Source organism: Somniosus microcephalus, chromosome 12 (assembly GCF_052327205.1).
Source record: "Somniosus microcephalus isolate GS21.2 chromosome 12, FLI_Smic_1.0, whole genome shotgun sequence".
In the NCBI taxonomy this organism is placed as follows: domain Eukaryota; kingdom Metazoa; phylum Chordata; class Chondrichthyes; order Squaliformes; family Somniosidae; genus Somniosus; species Somniosus microcephalus.
Window position 1 is genome coordinate 85849613 of NC_140998.1, and position 24481 is coordinate 85874093.

Genomic DNA, 24481 nt, shown 5'->3' on the forward strand with positions numbered 1-24481 from the left:
CCCTGCCCCCTTCAGTTCATTAAACTTCCTGCGCTCAGGGAAAACAAGTAGGGAGCAAATTCAAATTATACTGAGCTAACATTGCAGAATGTGGTGCTCCCCTCTCTACTTGTATGAAGGATTGCAGGAGTGCAGCAATCTTGGCTCCAATTTTTTTGGTATCGATGAATTGGCTCCATAGTTAAAATGACATGATCACTACAATGGCCTAGGGTTCCCAATCTCAATGCCAATGTTAGCCCACTCATTTTAATGGGTTAACAGCTCCACCAAATATGAGGCTCAGTAACTCTTCCAAACCCCAGAGATGTGATGGCTTAAACAGAAAGATATAAAAAATGATATAATTTAACTCAACAGTTTGACTTTTTTGGTTTAAAAAATGGGTATTGATGATTATACTCACTGTTTAAACAATCTTTAACAGAAAGGCTATCAATTTTTCCTCTTATATCAATAGACAATAGGGGCAATTTTCTAATGTTGTATTCCCAGTGAGGCCATTGGGATGCACAGTGGAAATTCAGACATTGAAGCGGGTGCCCGAAGCTAGAAATGTAATCCATTGTGTCTCATTGATAATAACACAGTATTTGAAAGAGAAAGTGGTATACTGAGACCTTTTTGTTAAACAATTACTGGATTTCATGAATTGAATGTAAAGGTGAGCTGTAGAAGTTAACTAGATAGGTGATAACATTACCTGGATCTCATCTTCATGACCTCGGAGAATGTTCCTACACCGGCCATCCTGAATTGACCAAACTCGAAGAGTTCTGATTTACAAGAGCAGATGGGATAAACTAGCATTGATTTACAGAAAAGTAATATATTAACATAAAATTACTAATACCAGACAAATATTTCTTGCCAAAATTCAGTCATGATAAATTGCTTTTTAATTCAAACTAATAATATTTTCTTAATGTAATTTACTTTTGCACAAATTTCAATTGTAGAATATCTTGTTTTTTTGAGAATATTGCACAGTGATCAATAAGGCTCCAACGCACTGTTCCCCCAATGGCTTAGCTGGCAGTGAGTAGCCAAAACATAGAGACCAGGAAGATGTCAGGTTTGATCTCTGATCTGTGCTGAGTTAGTTGACTGGGGTACAGTGCCACATTGGCTTCCGTGCCCCTGGACCAAGAAGGGGAAAACTGGCCAGAGTTCCTGCTCCAGATAGCTATACAATAATGCTGCTTTGAATTGTGCTTGCATGTGTGAGTTGCACATATGTGTGTGTGGACAAGATAAAGATCAGCTGTGATGTTCCCTTCAGTAAGATAACTTAGCAATATTACATGGTTGAGAGAGACAAGAGAGTGAAAAGGAGTGAAAAGAATAGTTAGTTTACCCTCAAATATAAAAACATACTAGATTTTGTAGGGTGGCAAGATGAAAAATAATATTCAAGTTCCAGCATCCTGTGCCATGGGTTGTGGCTTTGTGTCTGATTCGTGACACAGTGAGTTCCTGATCTCAATCATGTCACCTTGTAGGAGATACCGAGAAGAGGTCAAGCACTTCTCTACGGAGGAAGATGGAAAAATGGAAGTCTAGTGAGCCTGAGGCATTCTCAAGCACCCACCATAGTAGTCAGTGACAGGGTAGTTTTGTTGATTGTGTGGGAGCAGCTCTCCAGCATGTGCTCTCGGATCGGTGGATGGTGTGAAGAAAAGTAAACATAAAAGAATATTACATTTTATCCCAACATCAATTATGGACAGATCTTTAGACAATATTCTTGTATTAAAAATATTCAATTATTGAACTATCACTTCAAAGGTGAATGTGCTACCTGTAGAATCTGAGCTTTACCTATCCGAGCTGGCACTGACCACCTTTGTTCCATCAAAACAGAGATGATCAATTCCTGAGTTGTGACCCATCAGTGCTCGCAGACAAGTCCCAGTTTCCGTTTGGAAAATTCGAATCAAGCTGTCAGCGCAGCCTGTTATAATGACTTCGTGCTGAAAATCAGAAATCTTTACTTTAGCTTCTTACACTATTAATAATTACAGCATTCACACTCAAAATCTGTTGCATTCATGTAAGTTTATTTAAAGGCATTTTAAGAATGAAATATTTATCCAGTTTTGGCACTGCCACCCAGTGTCATTATCAAGCACTCTAGGTCATGTGTAACATGAACCAAAAGCTACAGTAAAAGTCATTATACTTTGTGCTATCAATGTGCCTGAATGCCAAACTCAGAAATTTACCATGTGAATTTTTCCATTTTATGTTGAATTATCAGCAGTTTTGTGTTGTGTAGGGACTGAGAGCACATAAACTCACTTCATGTAGGACCCAAATGACTGGTGGATTTTCCAACTTTCCATTAATTTGGGCTTGAACCTAGGCACCATAAGGTAACGGGCAGTGTGCCAAGTTACAGTGCCACCCAGTCCTCATCAAAGATGTTTTTGTAAATGTGGTCATTTCTATTCAAGAGATTGTATCATCTTGGAAGAAAATCCAGAGAAATAAAAATTTAGAGTTATGTGGTTTTCTATAATATTCACAACGGTTTTGATTCTATCTTTTCTTTTATTTCATTTTTTTTGCGATGTGGGTGGCACTGGATAAACAGCATGTATTGCTTATTCCTAGTTGTCCTGAGAAGGTGGTGGTCGGCTTTTTTCTTGATAAGTAATATTTTTACAACTAAGTGGCTTGCTAGGTCACTTCAGAGGGCAACCACATAGTAAGGACTAGAGTCACATGTAGGACAGACCAAGCAGGGTTGGCAGGTTTCCTTTTCTAAAGGACATTAGTGAACCAGTTAAGTGTTTATGACAAAACAGCAGCTTTCATGGTAATTTTTTGGTGTATCAGCTCACAAATTACTACATTTATTGGGCCAGACTTTGCTGAACAAATAATAGCGTCTGAACGACGCATGCCATTATTAATTCGCAAATTGGCCAGCAACTTGTAGCGAAGAAGAGATACCCTGTGAACTGCGAATTGCCATAGTAGCTGGCTGATTTGCACCGCTTTGCCATTAGCTTTGCAAAAACTACATCTTGTGCGTAACCTCCCCGTGATTTTCATGAAGTTGCCGCATTTGCACATTAATTGGACATTAAACTTACGACAGAATGATAAATCTTGTAATTAATAGAGGAAATAGCCTTTTAACAATGTGATAATTGTTAATGACTGCCAATCAACCTCTCTGGCACTGAAAATTAACTATTACAAGTGTGGAGTCTCATTCCTTCAGGTTGTGAATTGTTATAGATTTTAAAAATGTCAAATTTTACATTCAAATTTTTTTTCTTACTTTTCTTTTCTGTCTCTTTTTTCTCACTCTCTTAATCCAATCTTTCTTTCCCTCTCTTTATTTCTCTTTCTGTACCTGATTTGAAATTGACTTCACCCACTCTAATTCACCCTCCTTCTCAGTGCTTCCTGTTTATTTCTCAATTCTTTAATCTCTTTGGTTAAGGATATATACTGTTTGTCCCATTGTTCACCAAGGTCCCAGATGCCCTGTTGCCCTCACCTCTCCATTATCAGCTCGCATTTCCAGCAACTTCGTGGACAAAATTTTTAAAACCTAAATGTACATGATTAAGTCTAACTAACGGGACAGGCTGTGAGATGCCCTGCTCCCACAAATTCTGGCCCATTGAATTCAATTTAAGACTTGCTATGGTGAGATTTGAACCACTAGGGTTGCTAGTCTAATACTATAACCACTACCTGAACAAGACAGGCCGCATTGCCATTACCCTGAAATTAATCCTGTGTTTTTAGTTGTCAGATTCTGCTTGTCAGGAATTTGCTTCAAGACTCTGTGGCCCTATTAAGGAAAAGTGGGATTACTTTAGGAAGTAAACCCAGACCAGTACAGCTCAGCAGTCTTTGTGAGCAACATGAACTATTCAAAATTAATTATAAGATGGAATCAAATTCACTTCTGAAATGATATGACCTATAATCTAAAATTACCATGTATAATACTAGAAATACAAGACTGAGTTAAAAAGCTGTAACTCAATTACATAGTTTAGATGGTGTTATACTGAAGCAGCATTTGACTGAGTGTGACATCAAGGAGTCCTGGTAAAACTGAAGTCAATGGGAATCGGGGGGGAAACTCTTCACTGGCTGGAGTCATACCTAGCACAAAGGAAGATGGTTGTGGTGGTTGGTGGTCAATTGTCACAGCCCCAGGACATCACTGCAGGAGTTCCTCAGGGCAGTAACCTAGGCCCAACCATCTTCAGCTGCTTCATCAATTCCCTTCCCTCCATCATAAGGTCAAAAATGGGGATGTTTGCTGATGACTGCAGTGTTCAGTGCCATTCGCAACTCCTCAGATAATGAAGCAGTCCATTCCCACATGCAACAGGATCTGGACGACATTCAGGCTTGGGCTGATAAGTGGCAGGTAACATTCACACCACTCAAGTGCCAGGCAATGACTATCACTAACAATCGAGAGTCTAACCACTGCCCCTTGACATTCAACGGCATTACCATCGCCGAATCCCCCACCATCAACATCCTGGGGGTCACCATTGATCAGAAACTTAACTGGACCAGCCACATAAATACTGTGGCAACAAGAGCAGGTCAGAGGCTGGGTATTCTGTGGCAAGTGTCTTGCCTCCACCATCTACAAGGCACAAGTAAGGAGTGTGATGGAATACTCTCCACTTGCCTGGATGAGTGCAGCTCCAACAACACTCAAGAAGCTCGACACCATCCAGGACAAAGCAGCCCGCTTGATTGGTACCCCATCCACCACCTTAAACATTCACTCCCTCCACCACCAGCATACTGTGGCTGCAGTGTGTACCATCTACAAGGTGCATTGCAGCAACTCGCCAAGACTCCTTCGGCAAAATCTCCACACCTCTACCACCTAGAAGGACAAGGGCAGCAGGCGCATGGGAACACCACCACCTCCAAGTTCCCCTCCAAGTCACACACCATCCTGACTTGGAAGTATATCGCCATTCCTTCATCGTTGCTGGGTCAAAATCCTGGAACTCCCTCCCTAACAGCACTGTGGGAGTACCTTCAACGCACCGACTGCAGCGGTACAAGAAGATGGCTCACCACCACCTTCTCGAGAGCAATTAGGGATGGGCAATAAATGCTGGCCTTGCCAGCGACGCCCACATCCCATGAACGAATTTAAAAAATATATCCACTGAGCCTTGAAATTGAATTATACCCTTTAAATTACTCACAGGCATTTCTTATTTTATATCAATTGCACTAAAATAGTTTTAATTTTTAAAAATTATTTTGTGCAATGCCATTTTCAAGATTGAGCTGTTAGTCATTCATTTCCACATGGATTCTCCTGATCAACAATAACTTTGGGGGCAGATCTACAGAATCCTGGAGAAACACCCTAGATATTTTTGTTCCTTTATCAGAATTTTGATGGATCGTCCGTCAAACCGGAGAACCCTTATGGAAATTCAACCCGAATGTGACATAGGAACAAGACATACATAAAGGATGGAATATGATTTACATTCCCTGACTGGGTGACCTGCTAACTGATGAGCAACAAAGATATGGGAGAATTGTGATCAATATGAGTAGCATACAGATTAGCTCATCATCGTGTGCCCTGATGATATTACATTAGGTAAGTAATTAATATTATAAAAGATATAATCATTTAATTTTAAATAGGATCTAAGCTAATGCACAGATTGCAGTGTGATTATGAAGACATCACTGCAACTGTTTTTTTCTATCTTCTGTTTACAATTATAACACCACCTCCATGAAATACAAACAAAAATGTCAATACTTTGGAAGGAATTAAAGCATACGGTTACTTTTTGTATTTGTGTAACTATTCTTGCAGGTGGCTGGATGGAAAAAAAAATTCTACCTTAATGCAAACACATGTGACAGCATCTGTATGGCTATTCAGTACATGCAGACAACTTGCAGTGAACAGGTCCCATACACGTGCAGTTTTGTCTGAACTTCCACTAACCAGCTGTTTCCCTGTGAACATGAAAGAGGCAGAAAGCATATATTGTACAATTCAGGTAATGTTTTATGTTAATTTTTTTAATTAAATAGACATAAAAAGAATGTGGTATGTGGCACAATGATGAAGTGTGTTAATGCATTAATGTGCGTACCATGAAGTAGGTAGACATGAGTTTGCATATGCAATTACCCACACATCAAGTTTCTAATTTCTATTATGCCACCAGTAGGAAGGTCAAGCAGTGTCCCACAGGAGAGACAGAAGCATAGAAACATAGAAGATAGGAGCAGGAGTAGGCCATTCGGCCCTTCGAGCCTGCTCCGCCATTCAATGAGATCATGGCTGATCATCCAAATTCAGTACCCTGTCCCTGCCTTCTCCCCATATTCCTTGATCCCTTCAGCCTCAAGAAACATATCCAACTCTTTCTTGAATATATTTAATGAACTGGCCTCCACCGCCCTCTGTGGCAGAGAATTCCACAGGTTCACCACTCTCTGGGTGAAGAAATTCCTCCTCATTTCAGTCCTAAATGGCTTACCCCTTATCCTTAGACTATGACCCCTGGTTCTGGACTCCCCGGCCATCAGAAACATCCTTCCTGCATCTAGTCTGTCCAGACCTGACAGAATTTTATAGGTTTCGATGAGATCCCCTCTCAATCTTCTAAACTCCAGTGAGTATAAGCCCAATCGACACAATTTCTCCTCATACGTCATTCCTGCCATCCCAGGTATCAGCCTGGTGAATCTTCGCTGCACTCCCTCCATGGCAAGAACGTCCTTCCTCAGGTATGGTGACCAAAACTGCACACAATACTCAAGGTGCGGTCTCACCAAGGCCCTGTACAACTGTAGCAAGACATCCTTGTTCCTGTACTCGAACCCTCTTGCTACGAAGGCCAACATACCATTTGCCTTCTTAACCGCCTGCCGCACCTGCATGCTTACCTTCAGCGACTGGTGCACAAGGACACCCAAGTCTCTTTGCACTTCCCCTTCTCCCAATCTATTGCCATTCAAATAATAATCTGCCTTCCTGTTTTTGCCACCTCACATTTATCCACATGATAGTGCATTTGCCATGTTTCTGCCCAATCACCCAACCTGTCCAAATCGTACTGGAGTTTCCCGACATCCTCCTCGCAGCTTACCCTCCCGCCCAGCTTTGTGTCGTCTGCAAATTTGGAGATATTACATCCAATTCCCTCATCCAGATCATTAATATATATTGTGAACAGCTGGGGCCCTAGGACCGATCCTTGCGGTACCCCACTAGTCACTGCCTGCCACTCGGAAAACGACCCGTTTATTCCAACTCTTTGCTTTCTGTCCGCCAACCAGTTCTCTATCCAAGTCAATACCTTGCCCCCAATCCCATGTGCCTTAATTTTGCACGCTAATCTCTTGTGTGGCACCTTATCGAAAGCCTTCTGAAAGTCCAAATACACCACATCCATTGGTTCTCCCTTATCTATTTTACCAGTTACATCCTCAAAAAATTCCAGTAGATTAGTCAAGCATGATTTACCTTTAGTAAATCCATGTTGACTTTGTCCGATCCTGTCACTGCTTTCCAAGTGCTCTGCTCCAAGAAGCAAGTCAGAGAACTGAGTCACTCTGGGCAGCTCTTGTGAAAGCGAGAATGAAAGGATACAGGAGAGGAGGTGGAACAATTAGAAAGGATAACGATACATAAAGAAGCAGTACTGAAAAGGTTGGTGGAACTCAAAGTGGAAAAGGCACTGGGATGATGGCATGGATGCTGAGTGGAAATGGCAGAGCCTCTGACTACAATGGATATGGAAGTTGTGCCAGAGGACTGCCAGATTGCCAAAATAACACCTCTGTTCAAGAAGGAAGAAAAGGATACCATGTAACATAGTCAGTAAGTCACAATGTGGGATAAAATTAACACTCACTTACAATTATATGGGTTAATTAAGGACAGTCAGAGTGTATTCGTACAAGGCAAATCATATCTGACAAACCTAATAGAGGTCTTTGAGGAAATAACAAATTGCGTTGGCGGACATGGCTCATATGTATTTTTATTAAAGTAAGGAGGGAGTGAGGCTTTGGCTTAGTGGTAGCATTCCCGCCTCTAAGTCAGAAGGTGGAGGGTTTAAGCACCACTCCAGACATCCCGGGTGAATGGAGATTAGAATATGGTCTCTAAATACTGGGTTGCCACAAGCAGGTTACTCACATCCGGACAGAGTGATCACTGGCTCAGTGGTAGTTTTCCAGCCTCTGAGTCAGAAGGGTTGAGTTCAGGCGCCAGACACCCCCAGCATGAAGAGACCAGACAGCTGGCTCTGCATACTGGATTGATGTCTAAGGGGGGTACTTGCATCTGATGGGTACAAGTGGCCTCCTCCCTCATCGTAAAGGATAGGTGGGGTTCTTTAACCTTGGTTGCAACCCATCTAGGAGAAGATACTCCGAAGATAAAACTGGAAAAACTGGCAATGAAACCCACCCTCAGCTACTCTTCCCTAGTAAGTGGTTCAAAAATCTCACGTGTGAGACTTGAGTTAGGACCTGTCCTAGGGCAGAACACAATGGATGGACTTGATAATGTGCCACATAGGAGGTTTGTTGATAAAATTAAGATGAGTAGAATTAAAGAGGTGTAGCAGCATAGACAGGAAGTTGGCTAAATGATAGAAAATAGTAATGATTAATAGATGCTTTTATTGAACTGCAGAGATATAAACAGTGGTGTTTTGCATGGGTTTGTGTTAGGACCATTGCTCTTCTCAATGTATGTAAATGATCTGGACTTGAATAAAGGGAGCACAAAGCAAAATTTGGAGATGACATAAAAATAGGGAGCCTTGTTGAATGTGAAGAGGACGGTCAGTGACTTCAGGAGGACACAGACAAGTTAGTAGACTGGGCAGATTGATGTCAGATATAATTTAATGCAAAGAAATATGAGGTTCAGGAGGAAGAATCAGTATAGAAAATATAAGAGCATACTTTTCAAGCCCTTGCATGCGATGAGGTACTTCATATACTGTGAGCCCCCACTGAAAAACTGCAGACCCAGTGCTTGCAATTTTTCAATGCACACTTGCGCTGTGCAAGGTTTCTTACCACGTGCGAGGACTTGAAAAATGTATCCTATACACTAAATGGTAAAAATTAAAAGATCTAGAAGAGCAGCGATATTTAAAGATGGTAGGGGCAGAGGTGGAGTTGCATGAGGCCAGAGGTTAAAGGAATGGAAAATTCAGGGAGATTTAGGGCTAGAGGTGATTGTGGCTATATGGTGGGGTGGGGTGAGGCCCTGGAGGGATTTAAAGCTGAGGACGAGGATTTCAAACTTCAGATGTTGGGGGATGGAGAGCCACACTAGGTCAGTGAGGATTTGGGTGAAGGAACGGTGGGACTTAGTGTGGAACACAATATATCTGGCAGAGCTTTAAATAAATTGGACTTTATCGAAGGTGGAGGATGGGAGGCTAGCCAGGAGAGTACTGGAGTAGTTGAGTCTGGAGGTGACGAAGGTGTGTAGAAGTGTTTCAATGGCAGAGGTCTGACGGAGGAGTGGAGGCGGCAACATGTGTGATGGACCAAAAGTCCACTATCTATACTGTAAAATTTTATGATTCTAGATGAGTCAAATGTGACTTTGGCAGAAGCCTTGTGGCAGATTTCTACTTAAAACTTTCTATTTAAAATAATTCAAAGCAATTACATTTTTCTGGATTGTCAGGTGTGTTTTCAATTAATTGCTCAACTACTCCCAAAGAATTACATGGGTACAAAATCAAAAGCATAGACCCAAATTCTTTGCGAACTAACAAATTCTATTCTTTGAAATGCAGTTCCTCATTTTAACCAAAATATGTACATTAATAGGCTGCATATATTAAAAAATAAAAATAAACTGTTTTTACAAAATACCATGTTACCATATTAAGTTCAATTAATAAGAAGTTATCAGTGTATAATTGGAATAAGCTTTCTAATCTGTAACACTTGCTGTCATCTTAAATCTTCTTGAAGTGGACACATATCAATGGTCTAGATAAGACTGATTAGCCAATATTTAATATATGAGTGCCAATTTTTTGAAATTAAATACAAAAGTATTTAGTGGTTTCAATATTCTTGCAGATATTTGGTTGTTTGTTTGCTGATATGCATTTCCAAGGGGAACACTGCTGCTTGCTCACAAGTTTATCCTGCAAGTAACTGGTCCATAGAGCTCAATGAGATCCCATTTTCAATCCTCAGTCTGTGCCACGTTAGCTCATCTGTGTTACAGAGGGAAACATTGGCTGGGGTACCTGTCCCTGGCCTCTATCCCTCAATCGCTCTTGGAAGTGCACTTGTAATGATCAGGTAAGGACAAAATTGGGTTGGTCTGTAATTCCCCTGCAATTGTGTTTAAATCCCTTCATGGCTTCGCTCCTCCCTATCACTGTAACCTTCTTACATTACAACCCACCTCTTCCCTGAACTCTCCGTTCCTCTGACTTGGACTTCTTGCGCAGCCCATCCCTTTGCCAACCTTTGGTGGCTGTGCCTCCACCCATCCAGGCCCCATTTCCTCCGTCTCCTCTTTTAAGATCCTCCTTAAAATACACCTTGTTGACCAAGCTTTTGGTTACTCCTCCCAATATCTCTTTTTTTGGCTTGTCATTTACTTTTTCCTTTACGCCTCTGTGAAGCACTTTGGAACATTTTTCTATGTTAATGGTGCTTTATAAATGCAAGTTCTTATTGTCATTGTGATTGAATAGCCAGCCAATGCTCACAGTCTAGGTTCACATCTGAATAATGACCACTTAGTCAAGGTACATGAGGGGGACTGGTGTCTGTAAAACTGTAGAAGTCAATGCCTACGAGAGAAAATAAATTGCAGTTGTTTTCATAATCTACATTTTTCTATCTCACATTCTCTGCTCTTGCTGAATAGTTACTCACCATCACAGTCGAGGCAATTCACTCTTTCTTGATGGCCTCGAAGTAAAGGTAAAACTGTATATCTGCCCAATGCCCAGTTTTGATTTAGGTGACAAGCCCTAATGTAAATCTCCTTCCATCGGCAGGTTGGAGACAGTGATGCAAAATCAGAAAAAGTACCTGTGCGGTATGTCGGAGATGTGAGACCTAATAAAATGAAAGGGTAACAATTTATGAACAGATGTCAAAGAGCAAATATTGCATGGCATATCACTCCAGGCTGGTTCTGATGACATGATAAACCATTAGATTGACATTTATGAATGTCAGTAAAATCCTGAGGTTGTCTTAAAGTTCCTGCCAGACAAGGTTATTCTTTACAATATATAATCTATCGTAAATATTTTACTTGTATACCATTAGGCTTAATGTGGCAGAGGGTGCATGAAATATGCAAAAGGATAATACAGACAGATAACGAGTTTGAAGGTGAAAGTATGTGATATATGTCATTAGTACTACCTTTAGTGTTTTTAATACAAATACACAAAAAATGCACATTATTTGCAGCAAAAAATATATATTTTCCTTTTTGAGAATCTGACTACATAGTTGATGCAGATTAAGTACTTGCTGAATCTTAATGATAGAACACATGCTTCAGTAATACACTTATTAGCTTCTCTTGGAGATAATGCAGAAAGACTTGCCTTCTGTGCTGGTATAGACAAGAAAAGGGGTTGAGGGGGTTGATTAGTTTGTTACTCATCCCTGGTTCCTTCAGTGTGTTATTACATTTGGAAAGTTATTTTTGCTCATTGCTTTGTGGATTACAATGGCAAGTGGTTTCCAGTGAATCCCTTCAAAGAACTAACCTAATCTGATCTTGGTTGCAAACAGAGAAACCCGCCTCATGCAGCAGCATGTATAAACAAAAGGTTGGGGCAGTGCTCCTCTGTTGCTTGCCCACAGAGTCTGCTTTGTAACTCCATCCACACTGTATTTTCTGTCCTTTCATTCGCAGCCCCCATTCAGCCTTTGCATAGACTGAAAGCTTTTCAAAGTTATTTTTGAGACTTTAAAAAGACTAACATTTTTTTCTCCCCATTTGTGGCCACATTTCTTTAACTTTCAAGCTTGTCAGCCAGGGCTGAATTTTTCAACCTAACCATTGTACAGAAAATGAGTTGAAGCGGTTATATAAAGTATTGCAAGTATGCAGCCTTAAAGGACAGCAGCTCAAAATTAAAGAGATGCAGACACTTGAAGGTAAATGCTGTTGAATAAGGTACAGCATTTTGCAGATCTTAATGTAAGACTTTACCACTGATTTTGTGCATTATCAGAAATTACATGTATTCATTTGAAATCAAATCATTTCAAAGCGCTTCTCACTACTTAACCAAAGAATATTCTAGACATTTATCATCCTATCATTTAACATGTAAGAATTATCGTCTTCACCAACACGTACGTTGAGTTTTCTAAATAATAACTTAGTCACAATTGTAATTTCAAAAGCATTTTTTTTCTAAATTAATTCAACAATATATTATCACAGCATTTTTCCTTTACTGTGATAAAAATCCTCCTAACACATAAATAAATCATTAACCAGTAATGTACAGTTCTAAAAGACAGCCATTAGTAGAGTTCGGCAGGAACCCCTGCCAGCTGATAGATAGTGCAGTATGTTACCTGTGGGACTGTAACTGTACTGGTTCTTGGAGAAGAGCTGCTGATCAGTGTCAAAATTAAGCCAATTTTGAAGAGCACATTGTGACTGCCTATTAAAAAAATTAAATGGCTAAGTATTACATATGATATGCCGACTAAAAAGAAAATTTAAACCATTTACCATTTAAACAAATGTTTTGCTCTCATTATTTTCAATCAATTTTCAAAACAATTCAAATATCTGAAACTTAGTTGTAATATATCTGCGTTCTACAATTATTTGCTTTAAAAAAGCAATGACTGGCGTATCAGACTAATGAGTAAAAGGTGATAAGTTCAAACTTTATTTGTTCAGGTATGCACAGTCTGTAGCCTAAGACCTTCAAAGCTAATGAAGGACAATAAATTGTTTAAAATTCTCCCTGAAAAGACCATAATTTAGTAGTCCACAATGCTGCTTATTTTCCTTAGGAATGACACTCATACATTTTCCTCTACAGGCTTCTGTGATTATTTTATCCTGATGATCTTTCAACAGTTATCAGCTAAGGTATTTTATGAAGTTCCTTTCCTATTAAAACAATATGAGTAAAGACCAGTCTATTTTGAATTAAGTAAACTCTGCAGAATTTCTCAAAAGGATAATTGGAAATAAGATTTAAATTTTTCACCATGTTATTTGTTCAGACTGACTCTCTACTAACGTTTTTAATGCTGAGACATTTGGTTTTTCACCATTAAAACCATAACTATTAAATCAAATTACACGCTTAACTGATATCGGATTTTGTATAGCTATCTTCTTTCTAAAATTTAGCTTAACTTAAAGTCACATTTGTTCAAACTTTAAGTTAACTAAAGCATCTCATTAATAAATATTTTTAAAATACTAATGTTTGCACAGTACGTATTTCATTGCAGTTTGTTATTTTTTGTATGACTTGTTATACTCATTAACATGAAGGATTCTGAGGAAAGGGATTATCAAGTTGATATGGCTGTTAAAAAAAGCATACAGGATCCTGGGCATTATAAATAGAAGCATAGAGTACAAAAGCAAGGAAATTATGTTAAACCTTTACCGAAACGGCGCTTATCAATGTCACAAATGACATCCAATGTGACTGTGACAAAGGTAAACTATCCCTCCTCATCCTTCTCGACCTGTCTGCAGCATTTGACATGGTTGCTCACACCATCCTCCTCCAACGCCTCTCCACCATGGTCCAGCTGGGTGGGACTGCACTCGGCCGGTTCCATTCTTATTTATCTAATCGTAGCCAGAGAATTACCTGCAATGGCTTCTCTTCCCGCTCCTGCACCATTACCTCTGGTGTCCCCCAAGGATTTATCCTTGGCCCTCTCCTATTTCTCATCACGGAACATCACGGAAGACCTCTCCTGGTCCCTCAATACCTCCGCTCTGGTGAAGAAGGCCCAGCAGCGCCTATATTTCCTAAGGAGGCTGAAGGGATGTAACCTGTCACCCCTGATCCTCTCTAACTTTTACCGCTGCACAATAGAGAGCATCCTGACAAACTGTATCACAGTATGGTATGGCAGCTGTAGCTACTATGACCGGAAAGCCCTGCAGCGGGTAGTCAAAACTGCCCAACGCATTACCGGCACCCGGCTACCGACCATAGAGCACATATACCAGAAACGCTGTTTACGGAGGTCACGGTCCATCATCAAAGACCCTACCCACCCCAGCCACAGTCTGTTCGCCCTCCTGCCATCTGGGAGACGCTACAGATGCATTCGCACCCGTACGACCAGATTTAGGAACAGCTTCTTTCCCAGGGCTGTCATCCTACTGAACTCCACAAATAAACTCTAAAGCCTGCACATCTGCCAACGCACTTTATTATGGTTATGTTTATGTTAATGTATTACAAGCCAAATGTATGTCGAATGTCTAATTGTCTTAATCTAAATGTACACTCTCGGGAGCCGCAAGCCTACATTTCGTTGTACTGCACTTGTGCACTAACAATGACAATAAAAGTTGATTTGATTTGATTTGATTTGATCTACATGCTGCCTCTTGGTGACAACATCTGAAAACACAGCATCAGTTACCACATGTACGCTGACCACACCCAGCTCTACCTCACCACCACCTCTTTCGACCCCTCCACTGTTTCTAAATTGTCAGATTGCTTGTCCGACATCCAGTACTGGATGAGCAGAAATTTCCTCCAACTAAATAGTGGGAAGACCGAAGCCAGTGTCTTCGGTTCCCGCCACAAACTCTGTTCCCTGGCTCCATCCCTCTCCCTGGCAACTGTCTGAGGCTGAACCAGACTGTTCACAACCTTGGTGTCATATGTGACCCCGAAATGAGCTTCTGACCACATATCCACGCCATCACTAAGACCGCCTATTTCCACCTTTGGAACATCGCCCAACTCCGCCCCTGCCTCGGCGTATCCACTGCTGAAACCCTCATCCATGCCTTTGTTACCTCTAGACTTGACTATTCCAATGCACTCCTGGCTGGCCTCTCACATTCTACCCTCCATAAACTTGAGGTCATCCAAAACTCTGCTGCTCGTGTCCGAAATTGCACCAAGTCCCGTTAATCCATCACCCCTGTACTCGCTGACCTACGTTGGTTCCCAGTTAAGCAAGGCCTCAATTTTAAAATTCTCATCCTGTTTTCAAATCCCTCCATGGCCTCGCCCCTCCCTATCTCTGTAACCTCCTCTAGCCCTACAACCCTTCGAGATCTCTGCACTCCTCCAATTCTTGCCTCTTTATTTTAATTCCGATTTTAATCGCTCCACCATTGGTGGCCGTGCCTTCAGCTGCCAAGGCCGTAAGCTCTGGAATTCCCTCCCTAAACCTCTCCACCTCTCTACCTCTCTTTCTTCCTTTAAGACGCTCTTTGACCAAGTCATCTGCCCTAATATCTCCTTATGTGGCTCGGTGTCAAATTGTGTTTGATAACGCTCCTGTAAAGTGCCTGGGACGTTTTACTACGTTAAAGGCGCTATATAAATACAAGTTGCTGTTGTTGTATCACTGGTTAGACCTCAGCTGGAGTATTGTGCTCAATTCTGGTCACCACACTTTAGGAAGGATGTCAAGGCCTTGGTGAGGGTGCAGAGAAGATTTACCAGGGATGAGGGTCTTCAGTTTTGTGGAGAGACTAGAGAAGCTAGGATTGTTCTCCTTAGAGCAGAGAGGGTTAAATGGAGATTTAATAAAAGTGTTCAAAATCATAAAGGGTTTTGATTGCGTTAATAAGGAGAAATTTTATCCACTGGCTGGAGGGTCGGTAACCAGAGGATACAGATTAAAGTCAGATTTAGGACTAATTGAATAGCTCTTTCAAATAGCCAGCACAAGCATGATGGGCCTTCTGTGCAGTATGATTCTATGACTTTCCATTTTGGGCAGTGTCATGAATCAAGTCAGGTTTTGCACCCTGTGCAGAGCTCCTTTTAGTCTGTTCCAGCAACAGATAGAGATTTCCCTCTACTTTGTTCTTTTCTAACACCAGCTATCATTTCTCTGCCAATTTATGTCAATGAATGCAGTATTATGGACAGTTATTGTCCTTTGAGTCCATGCCCACTAGGAACTGAACTGAAACTGCATAAACTCATTTTGTGTAGGACCTGAACAGCCAGCATACAGGATTTAAACTCAGGTCGCAGGAATGATAGGCTAGTATCTAACCCAATCTCCTTTGCTGCAGTCTGTATTTATTAGTCGAGATTCACTGGACTACATCTGTAGAGAGTAATAAAATATTTTTTTTTACAGAAAATAGATAATACAATTTTTTTTTAAAGATTATTTTAACTCACAGTCAGAATGTAACATTAAAACAGGTAAAGAAATTTTAATTTACCACAGAATGTCAGTGTTTGTAAATTCCCTCCAAGATTTGTTACAACATGCCATCCTGAATAGATCCTTTGCGGATAAATATGAAAAGATTCTTTCCACCAGCTCTTGGGGCAGGATTGATACAAAGTCAATGGATAACAAGGGACAGAGTTCGGTGTAGATCTCTTTCAGCTGTGACAGCTGGAAAATAAAAGCCATCACATAATCAGACTTGCACTAAAAATGGACGTGATTGGAATTAGTATTTGAAGACACTTTAAAAATAATTCCTGTAATGAAAGCAAGAACTCAAATTTATATAGCACATTACAACATCTCAAAGCACTTCACAACCAATGAATTACATTTTTTAATTGGGCAATTGGGCCTATTTCGATATAGCAAGATCCCGGGAAAAAAACAATTGAGATAAATGACCACTATTCTTCAAATAGTGCCATGGGATCTTTTACATCTACCTGAAAAGGGAAACGAGGCCTCGGTTTAACATCTGACTGGAGGATAGCAACAATGCAGTACTCCCTCAGTACTATACTAAAGCGTCACCCTAGATTATGATCTTGAATGAACGATCCTCTAACTCAGAGCCAAAAGTGCTATTAATTAAATCAAGCTGACATTTCACTGTAGTTTTAAACAGCAACTATACCCTAATGGGATAACATCTTTGTCAGGGCTATTTTTGAGCTATTGTACCGCAAGATATCCTATTCTATGGAGTATCAAAATTAACTAATGTGGTCTTGAATACATAGCTACTTCATGCTGCAATGGCTTCCATTGCAGTGAATTGAAATTCTTTCTCACATTCTTGCTGTGAGAAATAATAAAATAAGTCTACAATGTCATAAAAAGGATCAGGACTGATTTTCTTCTGTCCTGCTCCCAAATACCACCCTAAAAATGCGTAATATTCCTTTGCTCCCATTCTGCTCTTAAAAACACTGCTCCCCCAAATTCTCTATGTCATAGAGTCATAGAGTCATAGAGTTATACAGCACGGATAGAGGCCCATCGTGTCCGCGCCGGCCATCAAGCCCTGTCTGATCTAATCCCATATTCCAGCATTTGGTCCGTAGCCTTGTATGCTATGGCATTTCAAGTGCTCGTCCAAATGCTTCTTAAATGTTGTGAGGGTTCCTGCCTCCACAACCCTTTCAGGCAGTGAGTTCCAGACTCCAACCACCCTCTGGGTGAAAAAGTTCTTTCTCAAATCCCCTCTAAACCTCCCGCCTTTTACCTTGAATCTATGCCCCCTAGTTATTGACCCCTCTACTAAGGGAAAAAGCTCCTCAGCATCCATCCTATCTATGCCCCTCATAATTTTGTCGTTTCTGATATCTGCACCTGATGTGTCCAAAGAGGGTCCAGCAATACATGAAAATGAATGTCAGAGGACTTTGTATGGAGATCTCTTCTAATAGTGCTGGGTGCAGGTCAGAGCAAGTTGCTCCATTGCAACCTGGTGCTGCTGATTTTTGATCTGCTGTTTAGATGCTATCTGTCTTAAATAACAGGCTGATATTGTCAAGAAAGGTCTTTATTTTTGACATCCGGAATTTAAAAAAGTTTTTGCTGCTCAGTATTTGTTGCAGAATGCAGTTCATCTTTTTCACTTACTGATGAAAGCTGTGTTCAGTACTGTGCATCTCCCCTTTGCAAAACGGCTTATTTGGAGGCTCGTGAGGAGCAACAACCACAGGCCCCTTGACACCTACTGAAGAAATGTGCCCGACCCTCTCCTGAGCTACTAATAACGTTTCAATAGCACATAGTAAGAAATCCCCCTCCCCCAACTGTAAACCCGCTGCTCGCCACCTTGAATAAAAGACAAGGCTCACAATCAAGTCAACTTCCTTCTATTCTCACACTATTATTCCTCATACCCACACTTATTTTCCCTATTTCTCCACCTGCTAGGCACCATAGTGCCACTCTCTTACCAGCTTCCTCCAGAGTAATCTGCAGGGGCACATGGATTGCTGTTTGGGGTGCTGCTGCCATCCCAGCCATGGCGCAGCTGGATGAACTAATTGACAGGGGATGGACCCTTTAAATAAACATGATGAAGACCACCAAAATGCAACTCGCAGCTTCTAGTAGGCACAAATTAAATTTAAAAACTTATAATGGATCAGTAGCTGGCACGATAAAACATTTAAATGACAAACGTTTGGCACACTGAACGCATTTTTTTCAGAGAATAGTAATTGTGACCAGGAGGTGCGGGCTGCTGGCAAATATAAGGTGAGAAACGCACTTGTGAATATTTTCCATGCTCCACGTTATACTTAAAAAATTCTGATTATTGTGTTATCTTTCCAGCAGAAAATTCAAAACAGGCGACAAGAAAATATTAATAATACTTCCAAAAGATGACGGTGAACAACATCTTGATTGTGTATAATCCTAGTACTATTTTGTTTGGATAATTAAGTGTGTTAACGAATTATACTTCCGAAAGGTAAGGCAGGCCTGAATCAGAGGCGCTCCGCCAACATCTTTACCTGACACACACGGAACAACCGCGACAACGCTTCATTCTGCTCCTGTACATTCAGGGAGGTGAATGCAGAAGTGATCAGCTCCATTTTCTCTTCAAATGAGCGGTCCATCTCTGAGATCTGCAGCAACCCGTCTCTTCCCCCCGCCCCAGGCCCAGGCCGTGCGGCCTCGCCAGCAGACGCCGAGCCGCTGCCATAGCAACCGGCAGAGCGGCGGCTGCGGACGGCACCAAGCTGCCTTCACCCGGGGCAAGTCAGGGCGAGCGGGGACCGGAGCCCGGAGCCGCCGAGTCATTTCTGGATTAATAGAAGTTGTTAGAATTAAATAATCGTCGAAGCGTGTCTGAAATAAAGAGGGACTTGTACTCTGGGGCGGGATCTGCCGTCGGTGCAGGATCGGCCTGAATACTGCCCATGCAATGCCACGGGAGATCAACTAGTTTGTATAAGAAAGGCTCCCGAAGAGATCATCAAAAAGACATTTCATATATTAAGACTTATAAGACTTATATTTAAATGTGTTGGCAAAATTCCATAAAATGTAAAAATCAACCGCCCAACGTGGGGCTCGAACCCACGACCCTGGGATTAAGAGTCCCATGCTCTACCGACTGAGCTAGCCGGGCTACAATTAAAGCATTTGGGGAAAGGAATCCTCTGCTGCTAATCTGGTCCAAGATAATCTGGTTCACACAGAGAGATCCCGCACCCCGCAGTGGATCAGCATTTCAGAATTTATCGGTGCACAGCCCGCCACTTCCATAGTCTGGCCCTATGCAATGCAAAAACCTGACAATGTCATCCAAGCATTGTAGCTGGTCTATCCTAACAGTGCAAAGTCCACCCTCCCAATTACACTGAAAATGCACATTTGACCTGTCAGACAAAAGACAGATTACCTGAGTGCACATCCTTTGTCAGCACAAAAGCTGCAAACCCAAAACGTTAACCTGAAGGACCCTTATGTGTAATTGCAGCATTTTTCTAATTGTATTTCAGATTTACAGTTTTTCTCTTTTTTATTGAGGCGGTTAACTCCTCCAGAAATATAATAGTAAATCAGCTCGGTCGTCAGTACGCACAAGACTGATGGTGCATGGCCCCGCTCTCAACGTGAAATCGACAGATATAAACACAAAGCAAAAAACTGTAAAGCTGAAACAGAAAATGTAGTTCTGACATCTGAAATGTTAACTCGTCTATTTTCTCCACAGATGCTGGCTGACTTGCTGAGTGTTTCCAGTATTTTCTGTTCTTATTATTGGCAGAATAATTCTGCTCTCAATATGAGGTTGACATTATATAGCCCGACCCCCCAGAGTAGAGTAAAAACAATTGGCCCAGTTTGCTCTAGAATGCTAACCGAGGTTTGAGGAAGAACCACCTCAGAGGAATACTTCTGTCGAAAGGTCGTCGATCTGTAAACGTTAACTCTGTTTCTCTAGAGACGCTGCCCGATCGGCTGAGTGTTTCCAGCATTTTCTGTTTTTATATTATAAGAGAAATACGTTATGTTCTAAGTATTCCTTGTACATTTATATTATATTTAAAATGTTATATATGCACATACTTCCTGTCTACAAAACCTTGCTTCCCATTGCCACAATTTTGTCACATTATGTCAAAGATGTGCGGGTTAGGTTGATTGGCGATGATTAAAAAAAAATTGACCCTTAGTGTTAGGGGGATTAAATGTGTGGGGATAGGGTGGGATATGTGTTGGTGTAGGGGTTATGGGGATCGGGTGGGATATGTGTTCGGTGCAGGCTCGATGGGCCGAAATGGCCTCTATCTGAGGTTTCTGTGATTCTGTGATTTACTATTGAAGCTGTCCATGTGAATATTTATAATTGGATTGCTTTGTGTAAATAGTTGACTAATTATGTAGTTGCAGGGTTTGGACACAAAATGGCACTATGTTGAATCTCTCAAATTAATCTGGCAATTCTGCCATTTTGCTGCTTTTACTCCACATCAAAAAATCTCTTCTAAATTGTAAATAATATATTTATGCATTATAAAATATATTTTAACTTAATTTTTTGACCCTTTCTGCTCTGTCCACGTTCAAAGGCATTCGCCCAACCACATACTGCTTTTCTTTTCCCTTTCGGCTTTTGCGATCTGTAGCTTCTAGCCTTGCTCCCAGCTCAGCCTTGGTGCTGCTCTTAGCTTTAACATTTATAAATTGCCCTGTTAGTCCCTCTCATAGCTCGCAACGAATCAGCCTTCGCTCCACTTCCCATTGCAAATAATTTCCTTCTGCTTTCACTTTCGGCTCTGCCTTCACACCACTCTTCAGCCTCTAACCCCGATTCTTTCCTCCTTTAAGACGCTCCTTAACCCTTTGACCAAGCTTTTGGTCTCCTGCCCTAATTTATTCTTATGTGGCTCGGTGACAGATTTTTGCCTTATAATACTCCTGTGCAGCGTCTTGGGACGTTTTACTACGTTAAAGGCGCTATATAAATACAAATTGTTGTTGATTCCAGCTCTAATTTTTTTTAAACGGTCTATTCTTGGCTCTTACTTTGCTCTTCATCCTCTGGTCAGGACATGCTTGTGCTCCGTGATCTCTCTGTTTCTGAATGCCCTTTTCCCACAGCCTGTACTGCACTGTCTTTCAAATTCTCACTCATTTCTCACGACTTCCCCAAACGACTTAACTGGTGCTGCACCCCTACCAAATTATTACAAACCAAATAATCCATTCCCACAAAACATTTTCTCTCAAACGTAATAATGGTCTTACCAGATCCACTTCATTTTAAAATATTCTCGCAGTGCGGGAAACACCACAACAATATTTTAGATACAGTATCTGGGCTGGATGGGGAGAGTGACTCTGTGAAGTGACACTGTGGTAGCTCTTAGGGAAAGTGATGGTTTGTTGAATGTGGATAAACTCAAATTCAATTATTTTGCCAATTTTTTTAGATTAAAAAAATCCATGAATTGTGTAATGAAAATGTTGGAATTTAACTACAACTAGCCATTAAATGTACAGACCCAACATTTTACAAGGGAGTGTGCCCCAAGGTCCCCTTTATAAATACACGACCAGCGGCTGGGGCAGCAGTGGGCACAGACCAGCTATCCGGGGCACAGCTCCATTTATGCAGCCGAACACGGGCTTAATGTCCTTATTTCATTTTGAGCTGCACCTTTATAACGGCCCTTCGATAGCTCAGCTGGTAGAGCGGAGGACTGTAGGGCTCAGAATAGACATCCTTAGGTCGCTGGTTCGATTCCGGCTCGAAGGACGCCAATTTTTTTAAAAACGCATAGCATTTTCATTAAAAAAAAATCCATTAATTGTGTAACATAAATGTTGCAAATTAGGTGCAACAGATCCAATTTTTTTTACAAGGGACTGTGCCCCAAGCAATTTTCTTTCGCTTTAACACCAAAGTCTGAGTGATTTTTCTGGTCTGTTTGTTTCCATCTTTTAAGCAACTATGTATTTCACCTCCACTTCACTAACATAGACTCAAGCACCAAGTGGCAGCTCAGCAATTACGAGCCCAAACACAGAACACGACAGACTGTCTGCTGCTGGAGCACAAGCCGCAGTGTTTAGCTCGCTGCTGATGAGCTCACGGATGATAACACACAAAGGGCCCTGTGCACGTGCTAGTCCCCACAGCCCGGCTAGCTCAGTCGGTAGAGCATGGGACTCTTAATCCCAGGGTCGTGGGTTCGAGCCCCACGTTGGGCGACTCATTCTTTTAAAAAAAAATATATATATTTTATCAGGCGACTCGTTCTTTTTAAAAGAATATATATTTTATTTACAATACTTTTATTTATCTTCATCATCACCTCTAAAGATTATAAAAGAGATGCAGGGTAGAAGACGGAGAAATGGGAGCGAGGAAGAAAACTGTTTAGTGAACTGTGTCTCTGCCTGGGAAATTATCTCAGTGCAGGTGAGTGCCAATGACTGCACCATTCAGCCAGCAAGAGGGGGGTCGAGGCACAGGAAGCCAGCTAGTATGGGGGTGGATCTCGTGGCAGTGCTGCCAAGGGGAATTCAGGATTGGGGCGGGGTGGGGAATCAGGGCAGAGGAAGACCAGCAGTGGGGCAAAGGGCTGTCAAGGAAGGGGATTCGGGTCAGCAGGGAAAGGGGGATTGATGTATGCGAAAGCCAGTCTGCAATGGAGCACGGGTGTGTCAAAGAGAAAATACAGCCAGCCCGAGCTGTTGGTGGGAACATGGGAACATAAGAACATAAGAAGTAAGAGCAGGAGTAGGCCATACGGCCCCTCGAGCCTGCTCCGCCATTCAATAAGATCATGGCTGGTCATCGACTCCACTTTCCCGCCTGATCTCCATATCCCTTGATTCCCCTAGAGTCCAAAAATCTATCTATCTCAGCCTTGAATATACTGAAAGACTCAGCATTCACAGCCCTCTGGGGCAGAGAATTCCAAAGATTCACAACCCTCTGAGTGAAGAAATTCCTCCTCATCTCAGTCTTAAATGGCCTACCCCTTATCCTGAGACTATGCCCCCTAGTTCTAGACACTCCAGCCAGAGGAAACAACCTCTCAGCATCTACCCTGTCAATCCCCTTCAGAATCTTGTATGTTTCAATGAGATCACCTCTCATTCTTCTAAACTCCAGAGAGTATAGGCCCATTCTACACAATCTCTCATCATAGGACAGTCCTCTCATCCCAGGAATCAATCTAGTGAACCAGAGTGAAACTGACTCTATTCACCTGGGGGAAAGGAGGCAAGGAGTAATGGCCCACAACAGTTCGAAGGCACACAAACACAGAACTCAGTGACCAAAATATTAGAGACTGACTGGCTGCGGCCGAAATGCAATCGAGAATATATGGAGCAGCAGGTTTTGTGATGGGCGATTGTGGAGGCAAACCTCGGGAGCAGGAGCCATCTGAGTCACGGCCGTCCAAGCACGGCTACTCAGCTCAAGCTTTTTCTACTGGAGCATTTGTTTGAGTTACTTCTGGAGCTTCTGCATCAAAAGTTTTTCATGTACAAAATAGATACATTTCTGAATGAAAGTTACTGAGCAGAGCAGCAGACAGCTCAACAAACGTTTTTGTGCGGCTGGGGCAGCTTGTGACGGTGTCTGGGCCTCGGTAATTCTGTGTTTCAGTAAAACGGGATAGTATCAGGAAAACAAGGGAACTGGGGATGGGGCAGAAAAGGAGACAAGGAGTAGAAAGCTCTTCAATTCGGAAAGATCCCAGGAAGAACAGGGGTAATCATTATGAAGAGAATGTTATCAGGTAGGACGAACAACTGCCTCTACATTGAGTGAGTTGGGGAGTTCAGGGTGATTGGAGTTGGGCTGCCACAGTAATCATAGAGTCATAATGGCACAGAAGGAGGCCATTCGGCCCATTGAGTCCGTGCCGGCTCTCTGTAGAGCAATCCAGTCAGTCCCATTCCCCCGCTCTATCCCCGTAGCCCTGCAAGCTTATTCCCCTCAAGTGCCTATCCAGTCTCCCCTTGAAAACATTGAGTGTCTCCGCTTCCACCACTTCCGTCAGCAGCGAATTCC

At 41.7% G+C, this 24481-nt stretch overlaps 1 protein-coding gene and 3 non-coding genes across 7 annotated transcripts in view; 2 read left to right on the top strand and 2 right to left on the bottom strand.

Moving 5' to 3' along the window:
* Positions 1 to 19141, bottom strand: part of LOC147109374 (uncharacterized) — a 37752-nt gene extending 18611 nt beyond the window's left edge. For 3 of the 4 annotated variants that reach the window (XR_015080258.1, XM_086003265.1, XM_086003266.1), the window contains exons 1-7: positions 18948 to 19123; positions 16442 to 16620; positions 12601 to 12689; positions 10924 to 11109; positions 5876 to 5994; positions 1822 to 1973; positions 704 to 776 (exon numbers count right to left, since the gene is read on the bottom strand). Coding sequence is in view for 3 of the 4 variants with exons in the window: in XM_086003265.1 (XP_085859391.1) it covers positions 704 to 776; positions 1822 to 1973; positions 5876 to 5994; positions 10924 to 11109; positions 12601 to 12689; positions 16442 to 16620; positions 18948 to 19055 (906 nt within the window). In the remaining variant the exon portion in view is untranslated. Of the gene's footprint in view, positions 1 to 703; positions 777 to 1821; positions 1974 to 5875; positions 5995 to 10923; positions 11110 to 12600; positions 12690 to 16441; positions 16621 to 18947 lie in introns of all 4 variants that reach the window. The other variant, XM_086003267.1, reaches the window with a different exon arrangement.
* A 356-nt stretch (positions 19142 to 19497) lies between these two features.
* On the bottom strand, positions 19498 to 19570 carry trnak-cuu (transfer RNA lysine (anticodon CUU)). Its single transcript has one exon. It is a non-coding gene; the product is annotated as a tRNA-Lys (tRNA).
* Positions 19571 to 22120: 2550 nt separating this feature from the next.
* On the top strand, positions 22121 to 22207 carry trnay-gua (transfer RNA tyrosine (anticodon GUA)). Its single transcript is given in 2 exon segments — positions 22121 to 22157; positions 22172 to 22207. It is a non-coding gene; the product is annotated as a tRNA-Tyr (tRNA).
* A 382-nt stretch (positions 22208 to 22589) lies between these two features.
* trnak-cuu (transfer RNA lysine (anticodon CUU)) lies at positions 22590 to 22662 on the top strand. The gene has a single exon. It is a non-coding gene; the product is annotated as a tRNA-Lys (tRNA).
* Positions 22663 to 24481: the final 1819 nt, after the last annotated feature.